This window comes from Poeciliopsis prolifica, unplaced genomic scaffold (genome assembly GCF_027474105.1).
Source record: "Poeciliopsis prolifica strain line A6 unplaced genomic scaffold, Auburn_PproV2 SCAFFOLD022, whole genome shotgun sequence".
In the NCBI taxonomy this organism is placed as follows: domain Eukaryota; kingdom Metazoa; phylum Chordata; class Actinopteri; order Cyprinodontiformes; family Poeciliidae; genus Poeciliopsis; species Poeciliopsis prolifica.
Genome location: NW_026562397.1, coordinates 7,620,403 through 7,644,344, shown reverse-complemented (window position 1 = coordinate 7,644,344; position 23,942 = coordinate 7,620,403). Strand labels below are relative to the sequence as shown.

General features: G+C 42.7%; 1 protein-coding gene across 4 annotated transcripts in view; it reads left to right on the top strand.

Moving 5' to 3' along the window:
• Positions 1-23,942, top strand: part of cux1b (cut-like homeobox 1b) — an 89,112-nt gene that overhangs the window by 61,386 nt on the left and 3,784 nt on the right. The window contains exons 10-23 of one of the 4 annotated variants that reach the window (XM_055045587.1): positions 114-218; positions 1,858-2,046; positions 2,262-2,320; positions 2,450-2,489; positions 2,582-2,678; positions 4,168-4,947; positions 7,810-7,893; positions 9,666-9,767; positions 9,871-10,424; positions 11,161-11,305; positions 11,906-12,193; positions 12,748-12,936; positions 14,474-14,741; positions 16,109-22,183. In XM_055045587.1, the coding sequence (XP_054901562.1) occupies positions 114-218; positions 1,858-2,046; positions 2,262-2,320; positions 2,450-2,489; positions 2,582-2,678; positions 4,168-4,947; positions 7,810-7,893; positions 9,666-9,767; positions 9,871-10,424; positions 11,161-11,305; positions 11,906-12,193; positions 12,748-12,936; positions 14,474-14,741; positions 16,109-16,604 (3,396 nt within the window). In that variant the 3' untranslated portion in view covers positions 16,605-22,183. Of the gene's footprint in view, positions 1-113; positions 219-1,857; positions 2,047-2,261; positions 2,321-2,449; positions 2,490-2,581; positions 2,679-4,167; positions 4,948-7,809; positions 7,894-9,665; positions 9,768-9,870; positions 10,425-11,160; positions 11,306-11,902; positions 12,194-12,747; positions 12,937-14,473; positions 14,742-16,108; positions 22,184-23,269; positions 23,465-23,942 lie in introns of those variants that run through there. The other 3 variants (XM_055045586.1, XM_055045588.1, XM_055045589.1) reach the window with 3 other exon arrangements.

Below are 23,942 nucleotides of genomic sequence, written 5' to 3'. Positions count from 1 at the left end.
TCCTTAGATTTTGATCAATAACTGTAAAGAAACAGTTGGTGCCGATCAAATTAAATTGGGTTTCCAGCCTTATAACCATTTCATCTCCAGTTTACGTCTCTGTTTGTTTTCAGCGAGCGGAGGCAGCAGAGAGAGAGGCGGAGGCGCTCCGAGAGCAGCTGTCATCGTCTAACCAATCCCAGCAGCTCAGCAGTCCCACCAAGGCCGATCTCGACTCGGTAACCCACTTTTGTTGCCTTACTGATTGGTTGGTGAAAAGATGCTGATTGGATAAAACTCCCTTTTTTAACTTAGAAGTGTTTGGTTGTTTATGTTTTATGTTGCTGTACTCACTGAATTGAGCAGTTATTTTGTGGGAACATCAGTGATGGTGTCAAGAACCAAAAGATGTTTTTTTTTTTAATTTTTTTAGAATGTAAAGCTGTAGATTTTGATTTTTGTATTTTCTTTCCAAATCTGGATGAAAATTGAAGACTGTAATTGAGTAGGGAGAAATTGTTCAAGTTTTCTGTTCTGATTTCCCAGATTATTCTGGGGAAAAAATTAATTAATTTTCTGACAGATTGTGCAGAATAGATCAGGGGTGTCCAAAGTGTGGTCCAGGGGCCACTTGTGCCCCTTGGACTGATGTTTCTGTGGCCCCTAATTGCATTTTATTATTGATTATTGATAATTAGAAATAAAGATGTCTACAAATAAGCTTAAGATCTCATTCAAAATAGTTGAGATAAGAAAACTAGTTGAAAATACTTTTTTCCTCAACAGAGTTATGCTTGTGAATACAGCCAAATAAGTTACAATTTGGTAATTAGAAAAATACAAATCTGAAGATTCCATTGTGTTGAGATGATAAGAAAACTGTATTATAATATAATGAAGCAATTAAACTATACACAGATGAAAACGAGCGTTTTACTCAATGACTGAACAGAAGTGAAATTGCTCTTGTGACAAAACGATTCAGATTTCACTATCTTGAGATAAGGTGGTAAAACTAAAGGCAGTCTTCTGATACACACTTTATCTCGAGATAGGTAGATAATAAAATATGACATTAACAACAAAAAGAGCTGCAGATGTCCTAATCACGTGATAGTATGTTTAAATTATTATACATTTAAGTCATATTTTAAAGTAGCAATATTATGTTATCACAACAAAAATGAGGCATGGATTATATCATCAGTTTTCCCATTTATTAAAAATGTTGTCACTGGGAAAAAAAAGCAATAGATTTTATTCAGGGATGGTAAAATAATGGTTTTTGTTTTGATAACGCAATCTGGACTGATTATTTCGGGTGACACGACGATAAAAATCACTGCAACATAGTGTGAAGCTGTATATTTAATTAGCGAACAATGCCAAAATACTAACTGGAGCAGCTTGTTTCTACAGATAAAAATCTAAATCTATTCATTACATTTGTGATGTTTTTATCATTACTGCATGGTTTTATTTGTTTAATAATTACCCCTAAAATGCTATGAAAGATGGAAGTGAATCCAATTTATGTTAAATGTTTGCACAGACTAAAATATTTAAACATTTGATGAGTTAAATTTTTTTTTTTTTTGATGATGATGATGATGATGATGATTTTGTGTCCAGAAGAGTTAGTTTTACATTTGTGAAGGAGGAGAAACTGTGAGTTTTTTTTGTGTTTTTTTTCATCTGCATGATTCAGTGGTAAATGAAACTTTACAACATACGCCGTCATGCATTGTTTTGGCTTATTACTGTTGGCAAATGAGTTTATTCGCAAGGAACTTTCTTTATAGACTCTAAGCAAAGATTTCAAGAAGTTCAATTAATGAAAGTTTTTGGGGTTTTTTTTCCCTTTTTTCTTGCCCGCAGGATCAGGCATCTGAGGTGGCGTCGCACTCGAACCTGGAGGCGGAGCTCAGGGCCAAAGAAAGGGAGACCGCCCAGCTGGTGGAGGATGTCCAGAGACTGCAGGCCAGCCTGACCAAACTCCGTGAGACCACCAGCTCCCAGATCTCCCAGCTGGAGCAGCAGCTTAGCAGCAAGTCTGCAGTTCTCAAGGTATACAAACAAAACATCCAACTTCCTTACTGTTCCCTCTTTTTTTGGGGTGTGGGATTTCTACTCTTCAGCCACAAATCATTTTTAGGACTCTGTAACTACTTCCCATTTTCCCCTTTTTCTGCTCCGTGTTGTAATAATCGTGTTCATGTCGACTAAAGCCGCTGAAACGTTTCCATGAAATGTTCACTTTTCATCTCGTTGTGATCCATCAGGAACTGGAGGAGAAACTGGAAAGGCAAGCCGACTATGAGGAGGTCAAGAAGGAACTAAGGTGAGGTTAAGATTGTGAACTCTTTTGCCTACAGTTATTATGTAGAAACCACAGGATTATCCTCATTTCAACCACGTGAAATGAGGATGTGTTTTAGTGAGCTGAAAGTTTCTTCTTTAATCCTCTCAGCATCCTGAAGACGATGGAGTTTGGAACCGACTCAGTGCAGGTAAAAACACTGAATTCACATCTAATGGGTGGAAATTGCAGAAAATCACCAAACACTCAACACCTCTTCGTTCCATTTGTCCTCCTCGTCAGGACTCGTCCAAACCTCTGGAGGTGCTGCTGCTGGAGAAGAACCGGACTCTTCAGTCGGAGAGCGCCGCTATGCGCATCGCCAACACGGAGCTGAGCGGTAAGTTCGAGTCGGTGTCAGGTGTGGGGTAAGAGGCCTGGAGAAGTCCAAAAAAGCTTCGATGGCTGAAAGTTTAGCTGCGTGCGAGGCTGAACAGGAATGAGCGAGGCAGAGATCTGTAGACATGCACAGTGGCATCAAGAAGTTTTATTTTCTATTCATGTTTCCAGAGTAAACCATTTAGCAGAAGGATCAGAGGAATGAAAACTCGCCATAGGTTATGAAGTGAATCAGTTTAAGAAGGCGTTATATTTTTCTTCTAAGTCTGACTGAAGCATCTCAAAGTACAAAACCAGATGAAAGACATCAAGATTGTGTCATAAAAAGAGAAAAAGACGGTCCTTTTTGGGTGGAATTATTCCATGTTTTGCCATTAGTCGTTTGCTGAAACAGAACATCTGTCTGGAGTTCTGAGACTTTTGATGCCACTTCATGTTGGTTGGCAGGTTCCTTTTCTCTGAGAATACTTAAATATTTCATTTTCGATTGAATTATTTAAACATTGCCACCGCCATCCACAGATTTATTGTTTTAAAACAGGATGGAGGGGGGGGAAGCTCATTGTGTGACTGTGAAACCTTTGTTGTGGTGCAAAGATGTTGCTTTTGTCTCATGTTTTGCAGAAAAGCATGTGTTGTGTCTTTTTAGAAATGCACAATGAGGCGGTTCAACCTGAAAGGTAAAAGAAGGGGGAAAAAAAACAACCTAGCATTGTACAACGACAAAAAAAGTAGGATACCATCCTCTGTTCTTTACATCAGGACTCGGCTGCCCTCTGCAAACTGTGTTTATGGGTTTGAAATGTCATTGCTTTAGGCTTGAATAGTTGAATAGCTTAGAATTGATTAACATTCACAGTGAGAGGAGCTTACTGTCTTATTCGATCATGTTAAAGTCTCAATGGTTACGCATTAAAATAATTCTCCCAAGCGCTCAATGGGATGAATTCTAGTCGTTAAGACTGGAGAAATATAGTTTATGTCTGCATGTTCTGGTTGTTATAAAAAAAAAAATTGCTGTTTTTTTTTTTTTTTTTGTAGCTGAAGTGTTTTATTTTTTTTTAAATGAACTAAAAGACTGTGACGCAGCATCTGCAGTGGACTGAGAAGATCGTTGAAGTGGACTTGCTCAGTCTTATTGACTCCATCCGGAAACCTTTTGCTTTGTTTTTTTTTTTTTTTTTTTGTAAACTTTGTTCAGCTACCTCTAGAGATCGAGCCTGTGGCCAGGCTAATCCGCCCGCGTGGCACGGTGACAACTGTTTTGTTTTTGTCCTGTTTCCTTCCAGGCTGTGGCTTACAAGAAAGGTTGAAATCACAAATGCATGGGCACTTTGTCTAGGGGGGGATTGGCAAAAAAGGAAAGTTCACTAATTTAAAAAAAAAAAAAACTTCACAAAAATATATATATTTTTTTGCTCTCTCTTGTTTTGGAACCCCCTTTTTTGTTGACTCCCCCATAATGCATTGTGCTTTGACCTTTCTTGTAGGGTCAGCCGGGCGGAAAGGGACAGAAGAGTCCACAACGAAGGAGGACGGCGTCAACAGCGATCCCTCTCTCCCTTCGTCCTCTTCCTCTCAGCACCCCTTATCTCGCGCTCACGTAGATCCCCTGAACGCCGCCGCCGTCACCAGCGAAGCCCCGCCCTTCACCCCGACGGGCATCGGACAGGAGCTGTACTCCCCCGTTTTCCCCCTGGTCGGCAGCAAGATGGCGCTGAACTCTCTGATTCAGCGGCAGCTCCTCCAAACATTCTACTCCAAAGCTCTGCAGGACTCGTCGGGGATCCACAGCGGCTCCCTGCTGTTCACGCCCTTCACCCCGGCGCTCACCTCCCTCCCTACCTCCACCCCCGGGTCGGCGTCGGCCGCCGTCCCGCTGGCGGCCAGCAGTCCCCAGCCGCCCCCTGCCAGCCCCGACATGGCTCCCGTCAACGGGAGCGGCACGGCGGGCGGCGCCCCGTCACCATCGCCCAGCCACTCGGACGCCGCCACCGCCGGCGGCGGCGTCCTGGACGGGGAGGACATGGACACGGCGGAGATCGCCCGGCAGGTGAAAGAGCAGCTGATCAAGCACAACATTGGCCAGCGAGTGTTCGGCCACTACGTGCTGGGACTCTCTCAGGGCTCGGTCAGCGAGATCCTGGCCCGACCCAAGCCCTGGAACAAGCTGACCATCCGGGGGAAGGAGCCCTTCCACAAGATGAGGCAGTTCCTGGCCGACGAGCAGAACATCCTGGCACTGCGGAGCATCCAGGGGCGACAGAGAGGTTAGTGTGTGTGTTTAACGCAGGGCTGTCAAACTCATTTTAATTTTGGTGTTATATCTAGAATGTTAACAAACTGTTAAAATACTAATAACAGTCTGTCTGCATATGATGAGTACTTCTTAAAGGGACAGCATTAAGAAAAATTGACATTTTTGAGCTTTACATCATGTTATAACGTTCTTCCCTCATCAGTAACATACTTGGAGTGTTGCTTTAATCTCCTGTGGCAACAACTCAGATGTGCAAAATGCTTGACAGGACCAAGCACCTCCTCCTTAAGGCGGAGTTTCAGAAAGAGCAGGAAAGAGTTTTTAAAAAGACAGAGGCCCAATTTCAAGCCGTTAATTTACAAAGTCAAATTTCTTTTAAGTCATCTTTGATGTTCAGTATTTTTAGAATGACTGAAGGTAACCAAGTCATTGTGTTATAAAATGTCACTATGTGCCTGGAAAATACATAACACTGCCTCTTTAAAATTAAATATTTAACATTTTTTCACACTGATCAGTCCCCCCAGGATTTTGCCTTGTTTTTGGAATCAAACGTAAATATTTGCAAAACGTTATGCGATATTTGTGTTTACATATGACTGTAAAAAGGACTTTTTGTTGACGTGTTATAGTAGTAAGAAATACTGCCACCTGCAGGTGAGAATTAGCATCGCTTAAACCTGATAGCTGATCATTTTGACTGAAAATTTTCAACGAAAAAAAAACAAATCCCTGCACTTTTTTGCACTGATACAAAAAAGTGCAGGGATTTGTTCATTTCTGCATGACTTTCCACGATTATGGAATCACAATAAAACTGGAGGGACTGGCTGATGTAATTTGCCAGGATGCAGATAAAAACCACCTTGATTTAATTGATAAAATATGTAAGCTCACAATTGTCATCTTGAAGGTTTAAACCACCCAACCCACATAAAAAAACAACAACTATGGCGTGCCAGATTTGGCCCACTGGCCTTGAGTTTGACACATGCGCTTTAATGGATCTCTTTGTGTGTGTGAAAATGTGTGTGTGTGTGTGTGCGCAGAGCTATTGTTTAGCTTGTCGATGCAGACTATCTTTTTTTTTTTTCCATTTTTCTTTCTGCCTCCCGCGTCCTGTGCTGTCCCACACCTGTGTGTACTGAATGAGTTCCTAGTCACACACAGATCCCAAGAGCCTCTCCTCGCTATTGTGATCAATACAGAAACCTTTCACACATCAATGGTATTGATCGGCAGGGAACCAGGAGGAAGGCAGGGATGTACTGTTAACTGCGGGGTAGATTCGATTAGCCCAGGCCTGCTTTTCTTAACGCATCAGGACATTTCTGATTGAAGGGGGCCTCGGAGGAACAAAAGTATTATAAAATGAACCTGCAGTTTGTCTGCCTCTGCTTCAGCCATGCTACGCACAAGTCTGTTTCTGCCGTGGCTTTTATCGGGCAGAAGTTTAACTACTGCTCCGGCCACAGGTGCTAAATGTCAGTGCACTCACAGGGGCATCTCAATAAATACAAATATCACGTTGAAAAGTCTTTTTGTTGTTTGTTTTTTGTAGAATTTAGTTCAAAAAGTGATTGTTTTTGTTCATTTGGGTGATTTTGGCTCGCAGCCAACAAGAAGCTATTTTGAAAATTTAAAAATTACCCAATTGGTTAAGCTTCTCATGAAGCATGAAGTTTGCTGAAATTAACTCTTAGATGTATACAACACCAGCAGATGATGTGGCTCCCCAAATAAATGTCAATTTATTAATAAAGCACTTTAAAACAGTGTGCTGTGAAACAAAAAAACAAAAAAAAGGCAATAATTATAATAGTGAGGTAAAAAGTAATATAATCTCCCCATAAAAGAGAAAAAGAACAGATGTATCACTATGAGTTTTATTTTGCTTCAATGCCGCCTTAAATCAACTCTCCCTTGAGTCTCTGGCAACTTCTTTCGCAAATGAAATCCAAAATTTACTTTTACGTTTTTTTAATTCCACTCAACTTTTTTTTACCTGCCTTGTGCAGAGACGACTATAAAGTCAGCAGTCGGCCTGATGATTATTTTCAGCTCTAACTTTTCTCAGAAAACAAAACTTTGCGATATTGTTGATGCTGATCATCAACATTTTCTTTCCATCATCACAACCACTCCCTTTCTCCTGCAGCTTTAGGATCTTGGTTATAAGTAAGCCTGTCACAATAAACAATTCATCAATTAATTTCATAATAAATTAAAATGAGCTCTGGGTATTTTTTTGGAGAGCAGTTTTGTTTACAGACATCATAATCCATTCATGATTTTGTTTGTATCTTTTATTTCTGTTTTCATTTAACGTTTTTGGATCTTGTACATCTAAAAAGTCTTCCAGTTCCAGTGTCGATCTTTCAGAGGGCGAACTTACATTATTATCCCATTTTCATTAGATTACTTGAAAACGGTTTTACTGGGACAATTTATCATCCAGCTAAATGTGTTATTGTGACAGACCTGGTTATAAGATCTATATCAGTTGGGAATAGTGAAAGTCCTTCAAAATGGCTGAATACTTGCTGGGAAATCTCAATTTTAATCCAGTGACTCTACCTAAAGTGGCAATCCATTGAGAAACTGGACGTTTGGTTTTTATTCGCTGTAAGCCATGATCCTCAGAATGATTGAAATGTAACAAATGAAATTCGAAAATCACTTTTTAATGATATTCTTATTTATAGAGATGCACCTTTTTCATGCAATGTCCCTCAGGCAAAGCAACGTGCAGGACGCTGTGCGGCACCATGTAGTCCAGCTGTAGAAAAATAAAACAAAAAGGAGAAGCAAAAGAGACACAAAGCAACACCAAAGTGCTGTAACTTAGTGTGTGGTGTATTGTTTTTAACAGAGGGCTCAGGCCAGCCCCAGCTTAGCCGAGTGTTTCAGGACGCTCCGAAGCGGAGAACCCACTCCGATACACCTTCACACACAGGTCTGTCCCGTCCACATGCAGAGATTCTGGCACGTTTGTGTCTGTGTGGCATGTTTGTGTTGGGGTAAACCGTATCCATGGTGTGTGTGTGCGCGCGTGCGTATGAGTGTGTGACGCCGTTTATTAATTGCGGGCAGGCATACAGATGAAGGTAACCGCAGAGTTCCAGCGACTTGCGTCAAAGGAAAAACCCGGCATGTGTATTTAGGCTTTTTATTGGTAGTTCTTGTTCTGTGGGGAGTGTTTTTATTCGCCGAAGTGTGCATGTGTGCACTCCACATGGAGAGACGTAGGGGCGCTCTCCAGTGCTGTCGCTGTGCAATGCAGTGGTGGGAATGTTGGTCTTTGTGTTGTGAAATGCAGGCGCCTATCAATTAAATCAGAACGTCATCAAAAAGATCACTTATTTCAGTAATTTAATTCAAAAATGAAACTCTCCTATAGATTCAACATTAGGAGTGGGTATGTATTATATAGTTTATTAATTATCGTGAACATTTCCTTGATATTATGTTAAATAAGTTTGTTTTTTTATTATTATTTTTCTCTACTGTTTGTTCCATAAGAGCATAACAAATATCAGTAAGTTTGAAAATATGAGTAAATCTTGTTACTGTTAACAGTTTGACATAAATCACTTTTTTTCAGATAGTGGCCGGAATACCCCAGTTTCAAATGGGAATGCTTTTCAAGGGCATTATTTTTGTTTGTGGCATTATAAATGCCATGCAGTCACAGGCAAAAAAGGAAATAAATAAATAAATAAATAAATAAAATAGTTTTTTAGTCAGAATTTTTAGCGACGCACCGATATAAAAATTTGGGCTGATATGAATGACTGATGTTAATATTGCTTTTATTACTGATATTTGCCAACATTTTATATGTTTGCAACAAAATAAAAACAAATATCTGTTAATATCTTATTTATAAGAGACCAATATGGTAAAAAAGCACTAATATTGCCTGATACTGAATGCTAGTACCGACATATTGTGCATCACTAATATTGTTATCGCGATGGTACCACAAAATATCACAATAAAATTTGAAATTCACATCACTCACGGTCAAAACGGTATGAGTCATCTCAAGAATTGGTTCATTTTGAGTTTGGCTTACAGCTGATGGAAATTTAAAATGGAGTTTCTCAGAAAAGCTGAATATTACTTGAGAGAAAGAACAGACATGTTCTGCATTGGCCCACACGGTCATGCAGAGGACACCCTCCACACAGGGTGAGCCATAAAAAGTCATCATAAAGAAGAGTGCTGTGTCTAAGCATATTCAGGGAAAGTTGGGTGATAGGAAAACTGTTGAGGACAGAATGCTAAAAGAGCCACAGTTGGTCCACTCCTTTCATTCTGCCTTTTCCGAACCTGCAACAAAGTCATACCTGAACTATTTTTCTACTCACACGGCCAAGCATACCGGCACTTCTGCTGGATTTGACTGAAAGTGCTTGAAGCAGAAGGAGCCCAGACCATGCATAGATTGAGCAGAGATGTGGGTTTTTATTATTACACATCGTAATCACTGAAATAAATGTTTGAAACTGATGACTCTGCTTGCTATGAATCCAAGTTTCACTTTTCGAGCTGAATTGCTGAGATAAAACTTTTTGATGATGATCCAAGTTGCAGAGCTGCATCTGTAGTGAATGTTTATTCACTCTGCTGGTTTTTCCTCCTATTTTATTCTTGACACCTCGTTGTTTTTTTTCCCGTCCACCCCTCCCCCCCTGTCCCTCCTCCCTCTCATGTCCCTTCCAGGTAACATCACGGCTCGCGTCCGCACCCCGGAGGCGGGCTCGGATGAAGCCATCAAATCCATCCTGGAACAGGCCAAAAGAGAGCTGCAGGTGCAGAAAGCTGGTGAGTTCTCCTTTATTTCCTCATCTCCACTGTAACCGGAGCGTTAAAGACGGACGCTGTGCCCGTGTCTCTTCTGACTGCCCATTTCCTCTGCTTTTAATAGACCTGTCCCACGCTCAGCCATCTTACATGGGGCTGAAAGGAGGGGGCGGAGGTGGCGTGGGAGGTGGCGGGGGCAGCGGCTCGGACGAAGCAATCCGCTCCATCCTGGAGCAGGCGCGCAGGGAGATGGAAGCTCAGCAGGCGGCGTTGGAGCCCATCCTCAAAGCTTCATCTGCGTCTTCCTCCTCCGCGTCCCTGTCTCAAAGAGACATCCTGGGCTCGTCTCTCACCGCCCCGCTGCCGCCCTACAACCCCCTGGCGCTCTCCCTCAAGAAGCCACCGAGCTCCCACTTGTCCTCGCCTCCATCCCCGTCTCCAGTGCTGGACTTCAGCTCCGGCGGGAAGAGAGACGGCCGGGCTAACTCAGGGATCGACATGTCGGCCGACGGCGCGTTCAGACTGGGCCGGCCCTCGGAGGGCTCCGGCCGCCCCGGGGGTGCCGTGGGAGGGGGCTACTGGAGGGAGCAGTGGTGGAGCAACATGCACTCTGACCACCGGAGGGCCATGGCCAGCCAGGTGGGCGAGGAAAACCACAACCAGGAGGACTCCAAAGAGGTGAGAGCCAATCTTCACCCAAGCATTACAAGACCAAATAAATCAGAATCAGCGTTTGGTTCTGTTACTGCATCAGAACCACTTTCCGGAGAATTTATGAAACTTTGAGTCGTTCAAAGTCTGTGAGGTTGTAGAAAAAGACAATTGTGGGTGAAAATGCGGTAGTTCAAACTATCACAATGACTATGTCAGAAGTTTATTTCTGTCCCTTTCTCAATCTTTCCATTCATACCCATTTGTCTGTCAATCCATCCCAACCCATCTTTCCATCTATGAATCACTCTGTTCATCTATACTTCTGTTTTTGGTTTCCTCCAGCATGTGTTGTTGTATTAGTCTCGCTGTCCATATATGTATCTATTTTGTACAGTTTTATTACTCCCTGTGTTGTTCTTTTAGCCAATCCATAACATGTAACAATTAATCGGTCTCTATAATAGCTGACAGTTACTTTAATAATCGATCCATCTTGATTAACCGTCCCAGTGGTAATCATTCTGTTATTTTATCCAGCTATTTATTAATCCATCTATCTGTTCGTATTTCTGTTTAATCATCCATCCATTAGCCTGTCTGTCCATCTATCTGTTTACCTCTCCATTCCTCCGATTACGTAAGCTTTACCGCTCCCCCTGAAATGAGAATCTGGGAAAACTCTGGAATTTCTCAACGGAGTACGGCGAAGGGAAGCCCTGTAGGATTTGCCGGCGTGCCTGAGCTGTTCTTTCGGTTGCAGGGAATATTGAACGACACCTTAACTCGACACAAACCTTGGAACAAGTTGAACCAGAGGAGCAGGGAGCCGTCATACCTCCGCATGCAGACGTGGCTCAACGGCGACCAGGCACAGAACACACACATCCCGCAAGCCCAGAACCAAGGTGAGCCGATCCCACCCACGTTACGCACGCTCCTCACCCGACCAACACCGTCACCTGACGCCGATTAGCGCCAGTGGCTAGTTGTTACTGTCAGCCTGTCACTCACTCCACCCTCCTCCTCCTCCTGACATCCACCATCCCCCCCTGCTCTCTCTCTTTCCACATCCCCAGTTCTGTGGCAGTGTCAGCCAGCAAGCTGCTGGTTTGTCATGTCATAGACAAGTTAGCGTTGCAGCGCCAGATGGCAGCGCCGCGTGTGTGTGAGCGTACGTGCTAGTGCGCGCGTGCGTCTCTTTTTCTCTCTGGGGGTGTAAACAGCAGCTAATGTACACTGACAGCTCCTCATGACTGCTCTCTTCCAGCCTGCTGAGCGGCGCAGCAGCACTACACAGATACATGAAGGAATGAGAGGAGGAAGCCAAAAAAAAAAAAGAAGCTTCAAACCAAAAACTTAAGCACCTTTTTCAAGGCTTTTTTTAAATGGGAGTCTTAAATTTGTTGATGCAGTTCAACTGAAGAGATGAAACTCTGCACTCACATAATGCAACATGTCACCTAAACTGCGTGGTCTTTGTCACCCTGTCCGTTCCGCTCAAGCAGAGGGGACTCCCAAGACGTCGGCGAGCTGCAGCCCCGCTCCCGAGTCGCCACTCAGCTCTGCCGAGGAGTCCGTCAACGGTCTGACCGGAGACCCCCTGGCCTCACAGTCCTCCAGCCTCAAGCCGCTGTCTGAAGACCCGTCGGGTGGGGAGTCCCAGCCCGGCACGCCGCTGCCCCTACCGGGCCACTCCGGCCTCAGCATCCAGGAGATGGTCGCCATGTCTCCCGAGCTCGATACGTACGCCATCACCAAGAAGGTTAAGGAGGTGCTAACTGATAATAACCTCGGTAAGAAACACGAAATTGGAATTTTTGTATTTTTATTTTTTGAAAATGTTGAGCTTTTTTCACATTGAAATTCAAGCTTCAGTGGGTTTTATTTGAGTTTTATGTAATAAATGAATCGGTGATAAGCCAGTATAACGAGTAATTGCAGACAACCACACACTTTTGATATGCATTCTTCTCTGATATTTTTATTTGTTACACAAAGTTATTAAAATTGGGGGCTTTTTTTGTGAAATTTGTGTTTTGTTCTAAGACCAATCGGGTGTGCAGCATAACATTTCAAAATATATATAGTCTACATTGTCCCTACTATGTAGAACAATATATAGCACATTCTCAGTAATAAATTATGTCACATAATAGCAAATTAAAACTCTCACCTCTCCTTGATTTGTTATTTTAATCTCCAAAGTGTGGTGCGAGAAAACTTTGAAAACTTAACTTGGAAATGTGCTTAAATTTTGTCGTGGAAAAAAGTGTACGAACACACGAAATACATTGAATGTTGTGTCTGAAAACAAACCTTTTTTTATTTCTCCCTTTTCCTCCCCAAGGTCAGCGACTGTTCGGGGAGACCATCCTGGGTCTGACTCAGGGTTCTGTCTCAGACCTGCTGGCCAGGCCTAAACCCTGGCACAAGCTGAGCCTGAAGGGCCGGGAGCCGTTTGTCCGGATGCAGCTGTGGCTCCAGGACCCGCACAGCGTGGAGAAGCTTATGGACATGAAGCGCCTGGAGAAGAAAGGTGCGTCGCAGCAGAAGCTCAGAGACGGCAAAGAAATCCGTTTTTTGAAAACGAGTAAACAAACAAACAAAAAAAAGGTCACAGAGATGCGGTCATTGGAGTGCTTTTATTTTTATAAATACATTAGGGGACACACACACGCCTGCGCACACCCACACACACGCTATCCTTTGTGCAGGACAGCAGAGCATGTTGTGCAGATCACAGTCATCTTGGTGTGATGTCTGTACCAATCAGGGCCGCAAACATCACATCCTCTATTGGATGTGACAGCTCGGGGACCGCCGCAGGGCTGCTTACTCACACTCATCAGCACTCTTCTTCATCATCTTCGTCATCATCATAATAATCATCAGTGTCCATAGGCTTGTGTTTTTGTTTTTTCGTTGGGGATTTTTGCCCGTCGTTTGTAAGCGCGTCGCCCTCCCTGTCGCTCCATCGTGCCGTATTATCCTCTGGTGGTGGGATTTGTTAAGAACCTACAAAGCCAGCAGACTTTGCCTCTCCCGCACCCCCGACTCTACCGACGACCCACTTAAAGCACTTTCCTCCTGAAACCCAAAAACAGAGGCTTTGAACCCATCCGTCCAGGATCCTAGAAGCGCCATGGGAAGCTAACCTCAAATCTTTCTGAAGGTTTTGGATTAGACAGCGCACTCCCGAGTATTGACCAAAAAATATAACTCAGCGGACCGGGCCACCAGCGGAGCCCAGAGGAAAGACATGGACCTAATCTAGACTAACCGTATTTGACCTCTCGCTCTGGCGCTGCCAGCCCTGTGAGGCAGCGCGCAACTTTTCAGAGAGCGCTAACCTTGCTCTGAGGGGTTTCTTCCCCTGAAACACTAATATATCTGGCAGCGTGTATCGGGATTGGGGAAAATGTCAACCTCATGTTGAAGCTGCCACGAGCTGTTCATTTTCAGCTGCTGGTGCCCGGAGTAAACACGGCTGCTTGTTTGCCGTGAAAGGGAAGAAGGGAGGCGTTAGCTGGTAAAGATACTGAGAAGGGCGAGAGCACCATCTAGTGGTGCTTGGGTTTACTGAAACTGTTAGGTCTTTGGTGTCATTTTTGACCTTTAGGTTGCGCTGTATGATACCAGAAAAATATTTGTATTGCTTATTTTTCTCACGCTGCACTTTTTCATATCCATGATGCTTCATGAGCTACTGACACCTGTAAGCAGGTGTGGACATGAAGAGTGGTGAAAGTTTAAAAAATAAAAATAAATCTATTTGGTTAAAAGCTTCTTCAGCAGATCTTCACCGATAAAATCTACTTTTACACATCTGAGCAATGATGTCACCTGTTTTTCTGTCCTTTTTTGTATTTATATTCATTTTTGTATGCATATGAATATAAAAGCTGAATAAAGCACAAAAGTTTATATAGGACATAAGTAAAGCACATTTCGTTTACCTGTACTTTTCCTTTTTTTTAAATGATGTCATCTTAGCCATCACTTGGTGCAGGTTTATACTTTGAGTGTATTAACTTCATTTTTGTGTGGTTTTTGTTTTTCTCTCTGTTGTCCAGCTTACATGAAAAGGCGGCTGAGCTCTTTGAGCGACGGCCACTCTGTGGACGGCGTTTTACCGGGGCCCGATTACATGCAGGGCTCCCAGAGCCCGGGAGGCCAGCAGCAGCTGAAGAAGCCCAGGGTGGTCCTGGGCCCCGAGGAGAAAGAGGCGCTAAAAAAGGCTTATCAGCAGAAACCCTATCCCTCCCCTAAAACCATAGAGGAGCTGGCCTCCCAGCTCAACCTGAAGACCAGTACGGTCATCAACTGGTTTCATAATTACAGGTCAGTGTTGAATCGAATCCTGAATACCAACTGGGGAGACGCAATGCTTTCAATCAGACTTTACAGTGCGGATGGGAGGCTTGCATGCACATTGTCATATTAATTTAGGCTTTTTAAAGATTTCAGTCTTCTGGTACAAACCTCCCCGATAAACACAAAAATGTTCAGCTGGTTCTCCAGGCTGAGTCATCAGTGATTTCTGACAATCTCAACAGATTTCCTTTGTATCTGAGGTGAACTGTTGCGGCTGGATGGTGGAAACAAGAAGTCAGTTATTCGTTACTTTGACCTCAACGTTATTGAAAACGTACAAATCGCGTAAATACCAGCCAGTGTCAGCAAACCACACAGTCATAATGATGATGAGGATGGCTTCTTTAAAGGACATTTGACCAAATTTCTTTTGTAGGGTTGAAACGATGATTGAAATAATCGTCAACTTACTTACTAAAACATAGATTACATTGTCTTAACAATTAATTAGAGCAGTAATTAAGCCTCAACTGTACAAAAAAAAAGTACACCTTGCATTGAAGATGGCAAAGAAACTTGTCGGTAAATTTGTTTTACCCAGAAATCCTCATGTGGCGTTTTAAGTTTCACCTGATTCAAATTCTTCAAATAAAAATTGCGTTAGCCCTTCAATCCTCATCCCCAGAAAATATAATGCATGTCGCTTTCCAATCATTATTCCATTAATCCAACATTAATAAACAGATCAGTCCTACACTATATTGATGTTAAATCAAATAGAAAGAACTGAGCTGTTCACATGTTGACGTTAGAAGCGTTTTGTAGTTTCAGATGCCTCCTGTTACAAATGATCAAGCGTTCACTAAGGGAATGCAGAGTTATTGTAGTTTAGGCAAGAAGATGTTCACTTAAAAGGGATTTTAATCATTTGTTTACATTTTTATGTATTTCTAATATTAAGACCATTGTTAGTGGTCAAATAAAAAGAAAAACTGCTTAGAATTGTTATTTCATAATCAGTGACTGAAATAATGCCCTAATTTTTAGAGGTGTACTTAAAAATTTGCCTGTATGTTTAACTTTCGACATTCGTGAATAACAAAAAATCCTCACTAATAAACTTGAGCCTCAAATTCTGTTAATATTGTTCCACTCAGATAATAGTGGTTCAAATAAATCATTGAAGTCCCATAATGTCTCCCTCTGGCAACTCGGTTTTTATAAATTTATTTTTTTATAACTTGTACAGCAGTGAACTCGTTGCACACTGCAGCAACGCAAATAAAATGTTTAGCTCCTTGTTCAGAATGAAATATTCTGAAACAGGCCATGCAGAGAACCGAGAGATTGTTTCTATTCAGACTTTGACTCTGGGTTTGAACCGTCTTCTCCAGGTCACGCATCCGAAGAGAGCTTTTCATAGAGGAGATCCAGGCAGCTGGGGGGATGGGGCCTGGCAGCGAAGGGGGATCTCCATCCCTCCGCGGGTCCAAATCAGGGGAAGGGGACAGCTGCGACGGGACAGAGTCCGAGGGCACGGTGGAGACCCGCCAGGGCCTGGGCGTCGGCCTGGAGGATCACAGAGGAGCGTGCAAAGACCAGGGCATGGAGGTAGAGTCCGAGGCCGGGGGCTCCAACGACTCCCCCGCAGAGTTGGACTGCAGCGCCTCGAGCTTGGCTGGGCCGGGCTCCAGCTGCGGGCAGAGCGGACTGGGCATCTTCGGCCTCACGGAGGCGTCCTCCACTAGCGCCGCTTCCAGTACGAACGTCCCCGCCAGAAACCCCAGGGACAACAATCTGCGCAAGAAGAAGGCGGCCAACCTCAACAACATCATCCATCGGCTGGAGAAGGCCGCCAGCAAAGAGGACCCGTCAGAGTGGGAGTTCTAGCTCCGCCCAGACCGACCCCCGACCCCTGGGCGCCTCCCCTTGTCCTTACCGTCTCATAACCTCACGACCTCTAACCTTGGAGACCCCTCCTGCTCTGTTCCAGTCGGAGAGCGGACACAGCCAAAGTCAAGCTCAGCAGCCATTTTTATTGCATAGAAGCTTTCCAAAAAACAAATAAAATACAAATAAAACGGAAAGAAACAAAGAGTGGTTGGCAAAACCCTTAAAAAGAAGATTTTACAGAGTACGTAGAAGAACAAAATAAGAGAATTGTCTCTCCTGTTTTTTTTTTTTTTTTTTTTTTTTTTTTTTGTAACTGAGTTTTTGTTTTGTTTGGGGCGGGGGGTTTGTTTTGTTTTTGTACTGAGAAAAAGCACTTAGCCGTCCTGCTGGCCTCTGGCCCTGCTGTACCTCCCCCCCTTATCACCAGCCACTGGTGCACCAGAACTGGTCAGTCCTGCGCTGGGGGTCTGACCCGCAGCCGGGGTTCGAACCTGGACTCGGTATCACAGGCAAGGCCTGACACAGCAGCTGTCACAGTGATTAGACACTGATAGACGATAGATAGAGACAGAAACTCTCTTACAAGAACTCTCAACTTTCGTAAAGGAGATTTTCTTTTTTTTTTTTTTCCTCTTCTTCTTCTCACCTCCCAAGTGTCCACAAACCTCCCCTCACTCAGTGAGACGCCTCATTTTTTTCACACTGTAGAGTGACTGTTACAAACCCTTTGCCTTTTTCACTCACTGCGTGTGTGTTTGTACGTTAGGGGTTGCGTCGGCGTGCACCTGTGCGTGTGTTTTATGTGTGTGTGTGTGTGTGTATACACCTAAATGTGGTGCGTACGTCTCTACTCAGCGGCAGCGCGTTTTCTTTGAGTCACTCCTACGCTCTTTGGAGGGTAGTGGAAAGCCTGCTGGCTGAGCTGCCATGGTTACTGAAATAAGACAGATGAACTTTGACCTGTTCTGTCCCATATCCTGTCCTGCTGACTGCCATGTGATGGCCAGAAGGATCGTTTTAATTCCTCGCAAACAATACGCACTCATCTGAAGAGGAAGGAAGGAAGCAACTTTTTCTTGCCGCCTTTCGCCCCCTTCTTCTTTTTAGGTTGACGGATGATCCGTTTTTGATACTGCAATTAGGTTGCCAATAAGAGATTGCACAGTCTATCGACTCTAAAGAATACGAAATAGGGAATTTTAGGAAAGCGTTTTTAATTAGTACAAAGACGACAGAAAAAAAAAAGAGAGAAACAAGTTACTGCTAGAATTTGCAACAAAAAGAAAACGGCAAGTAAATCAGAACGGAACAATGTTGCGTGGTCGAGACGCGACTCGACGCATCCATGTAGTACTGTAGCTGTCCGACATGGCGACGCTCTTCGTGTGTCTCTTGTTTTTTTTTTTCCTGGGTTGTGCACGCCGCAGCCGCGTGTGCGTTTGCACCACTGACGAAAAAGAAACGTTTTTTTTCCTCTGTTCACACCATGTTTTTATAGGCCAAATCAGGAAGAGTGTGTGTGTGTGCGTGTGTGTCTTTTTGTGTGCATTTATACTTGCCTGCATGTCAGTCAGGGTTGAGGTCAATTCACACAGTAAAATTTTAAGACTTATATTATGATTCTTGACTGAAAGAAAAAGAAAAAAAAAAAAGACGAGTTGTAGCAGAGTTGAACTGCTGAGCTCGATTATCTTGTACTTTCTGCTGGTTTTCCGTCAAAGTGAGTTCACCCCAACCTCCCCCCGACCTTTGACCCTCCACCCGACCCTTACCGATTGTGAGTAGTTTCCACTCTTTTCCAGTCTATCCTGAATCCAGGGATGTGTGTGTGTGTGTCTTTTTTTTGCATTGAATTCTACTGTAAACACTACAAACTTTGAGGCATATCACTTCCCTCCCTTGTCCTACACAAGCCCTCAGTGCCTGTCAGCCCACTGCCTCCCTGTCCCCCAGTGTGTGTGTGTGTGTGTGTGTATGCGTGCGTGTAAGTTTGCATGGATGCATGAACACACGATGTGCTCGTGCGCGAGCGATCGAGGAGCGTTGGGCGTTTCTAACGAGTGGGGTCATATTTCGTATATCTACTTGCACACACTACTAGTGCACAACTGACACCCTTCTTTAAGCTGTTTGATGCGTTACCATTGCATTAATCTTCTCACAAAGTAGTGTAATACTATGATTTACTGTAGCTTGGTTTTATTGCTATTTTTTTGCATTTATAGTTTGGTTTTTATTCTGCTTATTTATAGGTGCTGTATTTTTTTTTCATTTAATGTCTTATCATATGAGTTGTCTATTTTTTAAGGGATTATACTGTTCCTGAGGGCAAGTAACATTTTTATTATTAGACGTATAGACTGCCGGCAGTATTGGTTACTATTTACAAAGATGTACTAGTTCTCATTTGTTTGTATATTCATGAATCCTAAAGTTTAGTGTCATTTCAATAGCTTTGGAGATGTGTTTTTGCTACAGTTCATGCTCCCATAAGCATAAAAGCTCTTACCACAACTGTTATGCTCTTAAATTGCTAGCTAGAGAATCAAAGGACATATCAAGATCACTGAATATATGTTAGTCTATTTTATTCTATTCTGGGATAATGATGTTTTTTTTCTTTGTTTTTTTTTTTTTTTTTTGTTTTTTTTCTTTGGGCAAGCCCAACACTAACGCTCAGCAGGGCATGCAGCTCTTTCTTTAGCCAGACTTTGCCCATCCATTTATCACACCCACATAATTATCTGGTCTGAATTTGTACTCTTTTAGTCAACAAAAAAAAAGCAAAAAAAAAAAAAAAAAAAAAAAAGGTCAAATGAAATTACCTTAACTTGAGAACGCATGCTCACTTGAAAGAGGTCATATCTGCCAAATTGAGATTAGAGAAGCGTACCAGCGAGCAGGACGAGCTGCGCCATATCGAGCAGAGATAGCCAGCCTATGATTATGCAGAATTTCTATTGCAGTTAGCAAACGAAGCACTTAGTAGGATCTTTCTATGACTCAAACCTCGGACAGGGTCTGTAAACACTACGACGGAGTACGAGCCCAGGCATCCTGGGAAGTGTTTGCCTTTTTTTTTTTCTTTTTTTTTTTTCTTAAACAGCGGTTGTAAACCAAGCACAGACTCTTTTTCCGCGTCCAAACACTAAAAATAATAATGTGGCTGTGCCCATGTCGAACACACGACGAGCTGTTATCCTGTCCAAACTACAGATGACTGTGTGACACAATAAGCTGTTGTCCTGTACAGTTGTAGATACTATGAGTAAAAACCTGTTTGGGTCTCCATACTGAAGCCACCCCTCCTCCCCCCGCCCACACACGCACACACACACACACACACACACACACACACCACTTTTTCTAGACTTGTTCATCCTGGTCAGCCAACCGGGTCTTTGCGCTGATGCATTTACTGAAATTGGATTTTCTAAAACGGATGCGTCTTGGTCATTTAAAATATGATTTGAAGGATTATTTATTCAATTCCAAAAAGTCAAGCTCAGATTTTTTTATTTATTTTTAATTTTTTTCCACATAGTGTGAAATATTTAAGGTTTTTAATTTCTGGCCCTTTTGATTATTACAGCTTATGAAAACCCACAATTCAGTTTCTCTGAAAATTAGACTAATTGGTTAGATCAGGAGCCAACTAACTCGTAAATCTCACTTGAATTTTTGAAAAACAGATTTTTGACATATCTACTTGAGAGATTTTTTTTTGTATTTGAAGAGCTGGCATTTTATTTATGATTTAAAGTAAACATAATAGGATATATATATATTTTTTTAAATCACACAGATTTTAACTGAATGACAAGATCTAAAAACATATCAGTGGGACTTTTAATGTCATTCTTTTCTAATGTTTCAATTGAGAATTTAAAAGATTTCTAAAAAACAAAAAAAAAACTACTTTTGTTATATTTTGAAACATTACCCAATTACTTTTAAACTTTTAGCCGAATTTATTAGGATTGTGTCTTTGGCCCTGCAGGTTGCAAAATTAATAATATTTAGCACGAAAATACTCACGAGTCGTCTTGATGTTTGATCAAGACGACTTTGACTTGAGTTTCTGCGTTAATCCGGCCTGTGGTTTTAACAGCTGCTTTCATATCATTGTCCTTTTGACAATTCAGAAACTAAATGTTGGGTTTTCATTGGCTGTTCGCTTTGATCTTTCAAAATGAATCCGAACTCGTTTCAAATTTTCTTGAGATGCACATGCAGCGACTCTTCCTGCGGACGCCACGATGTAAGACATCCTTCGTCCGTAGCATGTCTTTCTTTTTCTTTTTCTTTTACACTAACCCGACAGCCTCTGCAAAACACGAAGCACTTAAAACCATCGCCTGTTTTCCACAGCCACAGTTTCATCCCAAACTTGAGATCATCAGATTTCGTGCCTTTATCTGCCAAGCAGGGCACCAAACTAGCGATGTCACATGGACAGTTCCAGCTGATGTCTCACTACAGACCCAAGTTTCTTTCTCTCAGACTTCATGTTTGGTACCGAAAGCGTTTTCTCGTAGAGTCCAAACTGTGGCGTGTTCTCCTGACTGAGCTGCAGTCGTGTTTCAGTCCAGGTCCTCATGTTTGGCCCTCCAACACCCCCTCCGCTTCCTTCACTCCCCCTCAATGCGTTTCTTGTGTTGTACATAAACTAGCAGCGAAAAACAAAAGGCCAGAGTGTTAAATGAAGGAGGAAGCATGCAGAAACAGCAGCGTACACTGTAAGAACACTGAATTTATTCACGGGGCATTTTTGTAATTTTTTTTTGTTTTGTTTTGTTTTCGTCTGTTTTAAAGTCAGGTTTTGCTGTGACATTGATAACGGCACTACATGTATTGATAATGACGCGTGCCAATTCAAATGGGTTCTTAGGAGGAATTTTACAAAAAATGAAAATGGAGAGACAGAGAGACGGGTGTAAATAAGGTGCCGATCGATTCGCTTTTGTCACAGCGCGCTTCTCGTTCGATAGAAAGGAGAGGAGAGAAGGGACGATTCAGGACTTTTCCATGATCCACAGATATTTTTCTACAAATTTAAATCAGATGATTCTATACACTGTTGAATAACATTGTAAAGGTGTAACAGATGCTGTATATCATATCATGTTTTCTGAAGTTGTGAAAGCTTTACTGTATGATCTGTTTTTGAAGTAGTAGTTCCTCGTTAGTTGTGATGGAAGCCCGAACAGCAGCAGCAGCAGCACTGGTCACCATATTCAGGAGAAAAAAAACAATAACAAAAAAAAAAAGAAAGAAGAAAAAAAAAAGAGAGAGAAACCTCAGATGTTTTTTTTTGTAAAACTTTTAGAATATATCTTATGAAGTGGGTTTTTTGTAAGGAAACACTTTCTGAATCAGCGGTGCTGTACTTATAGCACACTCAGTAATACATGTTATTACCACATAGCACAGCACAATACTCATCCTTTTGAACGCCGTCCCCTCCCCTGCCCCTCCGTGCGTCCACGTGCGTTTTGTTTTCCCTCTCGCGCTCACGTTGGCTCATCTTCCGTCTTAAAAAAAAAAAAAAGCCCATCATCTCTCGGTTCCTTCACGCTTCGGTGAAGAACGTGAAACTCCGGCGGCGGCGACAAAACATTTCAAGACGCGAAAGACGAAGCAAAAAATAAATAAAAGGAAAAATAACAGCCAAATAGTGATGTAGTTCTCCGCTTCTGTCGGGAGGCGGGCGACAGATTTCTGTGTTGCCACCCAGTGGCGTCGCGTCCGTTCGCTCATAGCAGGAAGCGCAGTGTAGTCTGACAACCAAATGACCCGGAGGGAGGTCTCCACCCCCGTGTATCGCCCTCACCCCCGTCCTCCTCCCTCTTTTGGAAAGCTTTAAGATGCTCGTCAAGGCTTTAGCAGGTTCAGAGTGTTTCTAGACAATTTTTGTTTTTCTCCGACACCGCCATCAACAACGTGGAAGTAATAATCCTCATAACTTCTCCCACTGCTTATTTTGTGAGTGTGTGTGTGTGAGAGAGAGAGAGAGCGAGCGGAAAGTGTGTGTTGTAGTACAAGAGGCTGCATGACTGTAAAGGGATGTTACAATGTTTTTACTCTGTTTTTTTTTTCTTTTAAATAAGTGGTTTCTTCAGCACTTCTGTCACCCATGAGATGCTTTTATTTCTCTGTCCTTCGGGGTGTCCCTCTGTTTGTTTGTTTTTTTTTTCATGTATCATTGTTTCTTTTAGCTTTCTATTTACTAAACGTATCATGTTGTTTGTTCTCAGCACTGTAAAACAGTCCCTTCTACGACATTGAAAAGCAATATCACTGTATGAAACGTTCACAATGTATTTGTTATGATTGACATTTGATTCATCATCATTATTATTCACATGCACCCTAGGTGTGATAATTGAAGTAAATCTCTTTTATACAAATACTAAAAGTGTACTTTTGTTGTTTGTTTGGGTTTTTTTTTTTCCCCTTTTTTCTATGAGAAACGGTCGGTTCCCAAACTTATAAGTATTCTCAGAGAAAGGTCAGTTGAGGTTAAAATGAATCGTTAGGGTTTCAGAGGTCTTTTGGACTCCTCCGGCTGCCTCCCTCAGGTGAGTCGCTTCAGACATCGATGCGTTCTGCACAGGAAGTGACCGGTCTGTAACCTGTGACTGATCTCGTGCGCTCCACAGGCCGCTACTCCCAGCTGCAAGTGGAGTTTTCTGCCGCGGTGCGCACCAGCGCCGAGCAGAAGGAGCTCATCCTGAAGCTGGAGCACGACCTGAGCACCATCCAGACCATGTCCTCCCTGTCGCGGCCCGACGCCGACGGGTCGGAGGTCGGCAACATCCCGGAGCCCGTCAAAGAGGCCTCCGCCGCATTTGCAGGTGCGTCCACGACAAACACGTCTCAGCAACAAATATGATTCAAGATCATTTCAGTGTGATAAGATTTAGTTTATATTACAATATAACATAGTTATAAACTGTTATAGAAAGGGATTGGACAGGGTGTACCTTTCATCGGAAAGAAAAACTTAAGCATACACAAAGTCAGCAGTAGCAAAGGCTTTGAGGAACAAGGTAATGACAGCAAGGGTTAAATAGAGTCAACCAGGAAGGACGCACTTCTCTAAACAGAAGCACTTTGCGGTGAGTACTTTCACTGGCGAGTCAATTCAGAGATGCATGACGTTCTTACCTTCGTCATAAGCTACGTTGGTGAGAAAGGTGCAGCTAAACTTTGAAGCACTGAGCAGGGGGTACTTTCTATTCGGATTACACATTTATAGCTGTGACAGAAACAGATCGGTCTGTAGCTTCTTTCTAGAAAGAAATACAGGAGAGTGAATCCAGGAGGACTTTG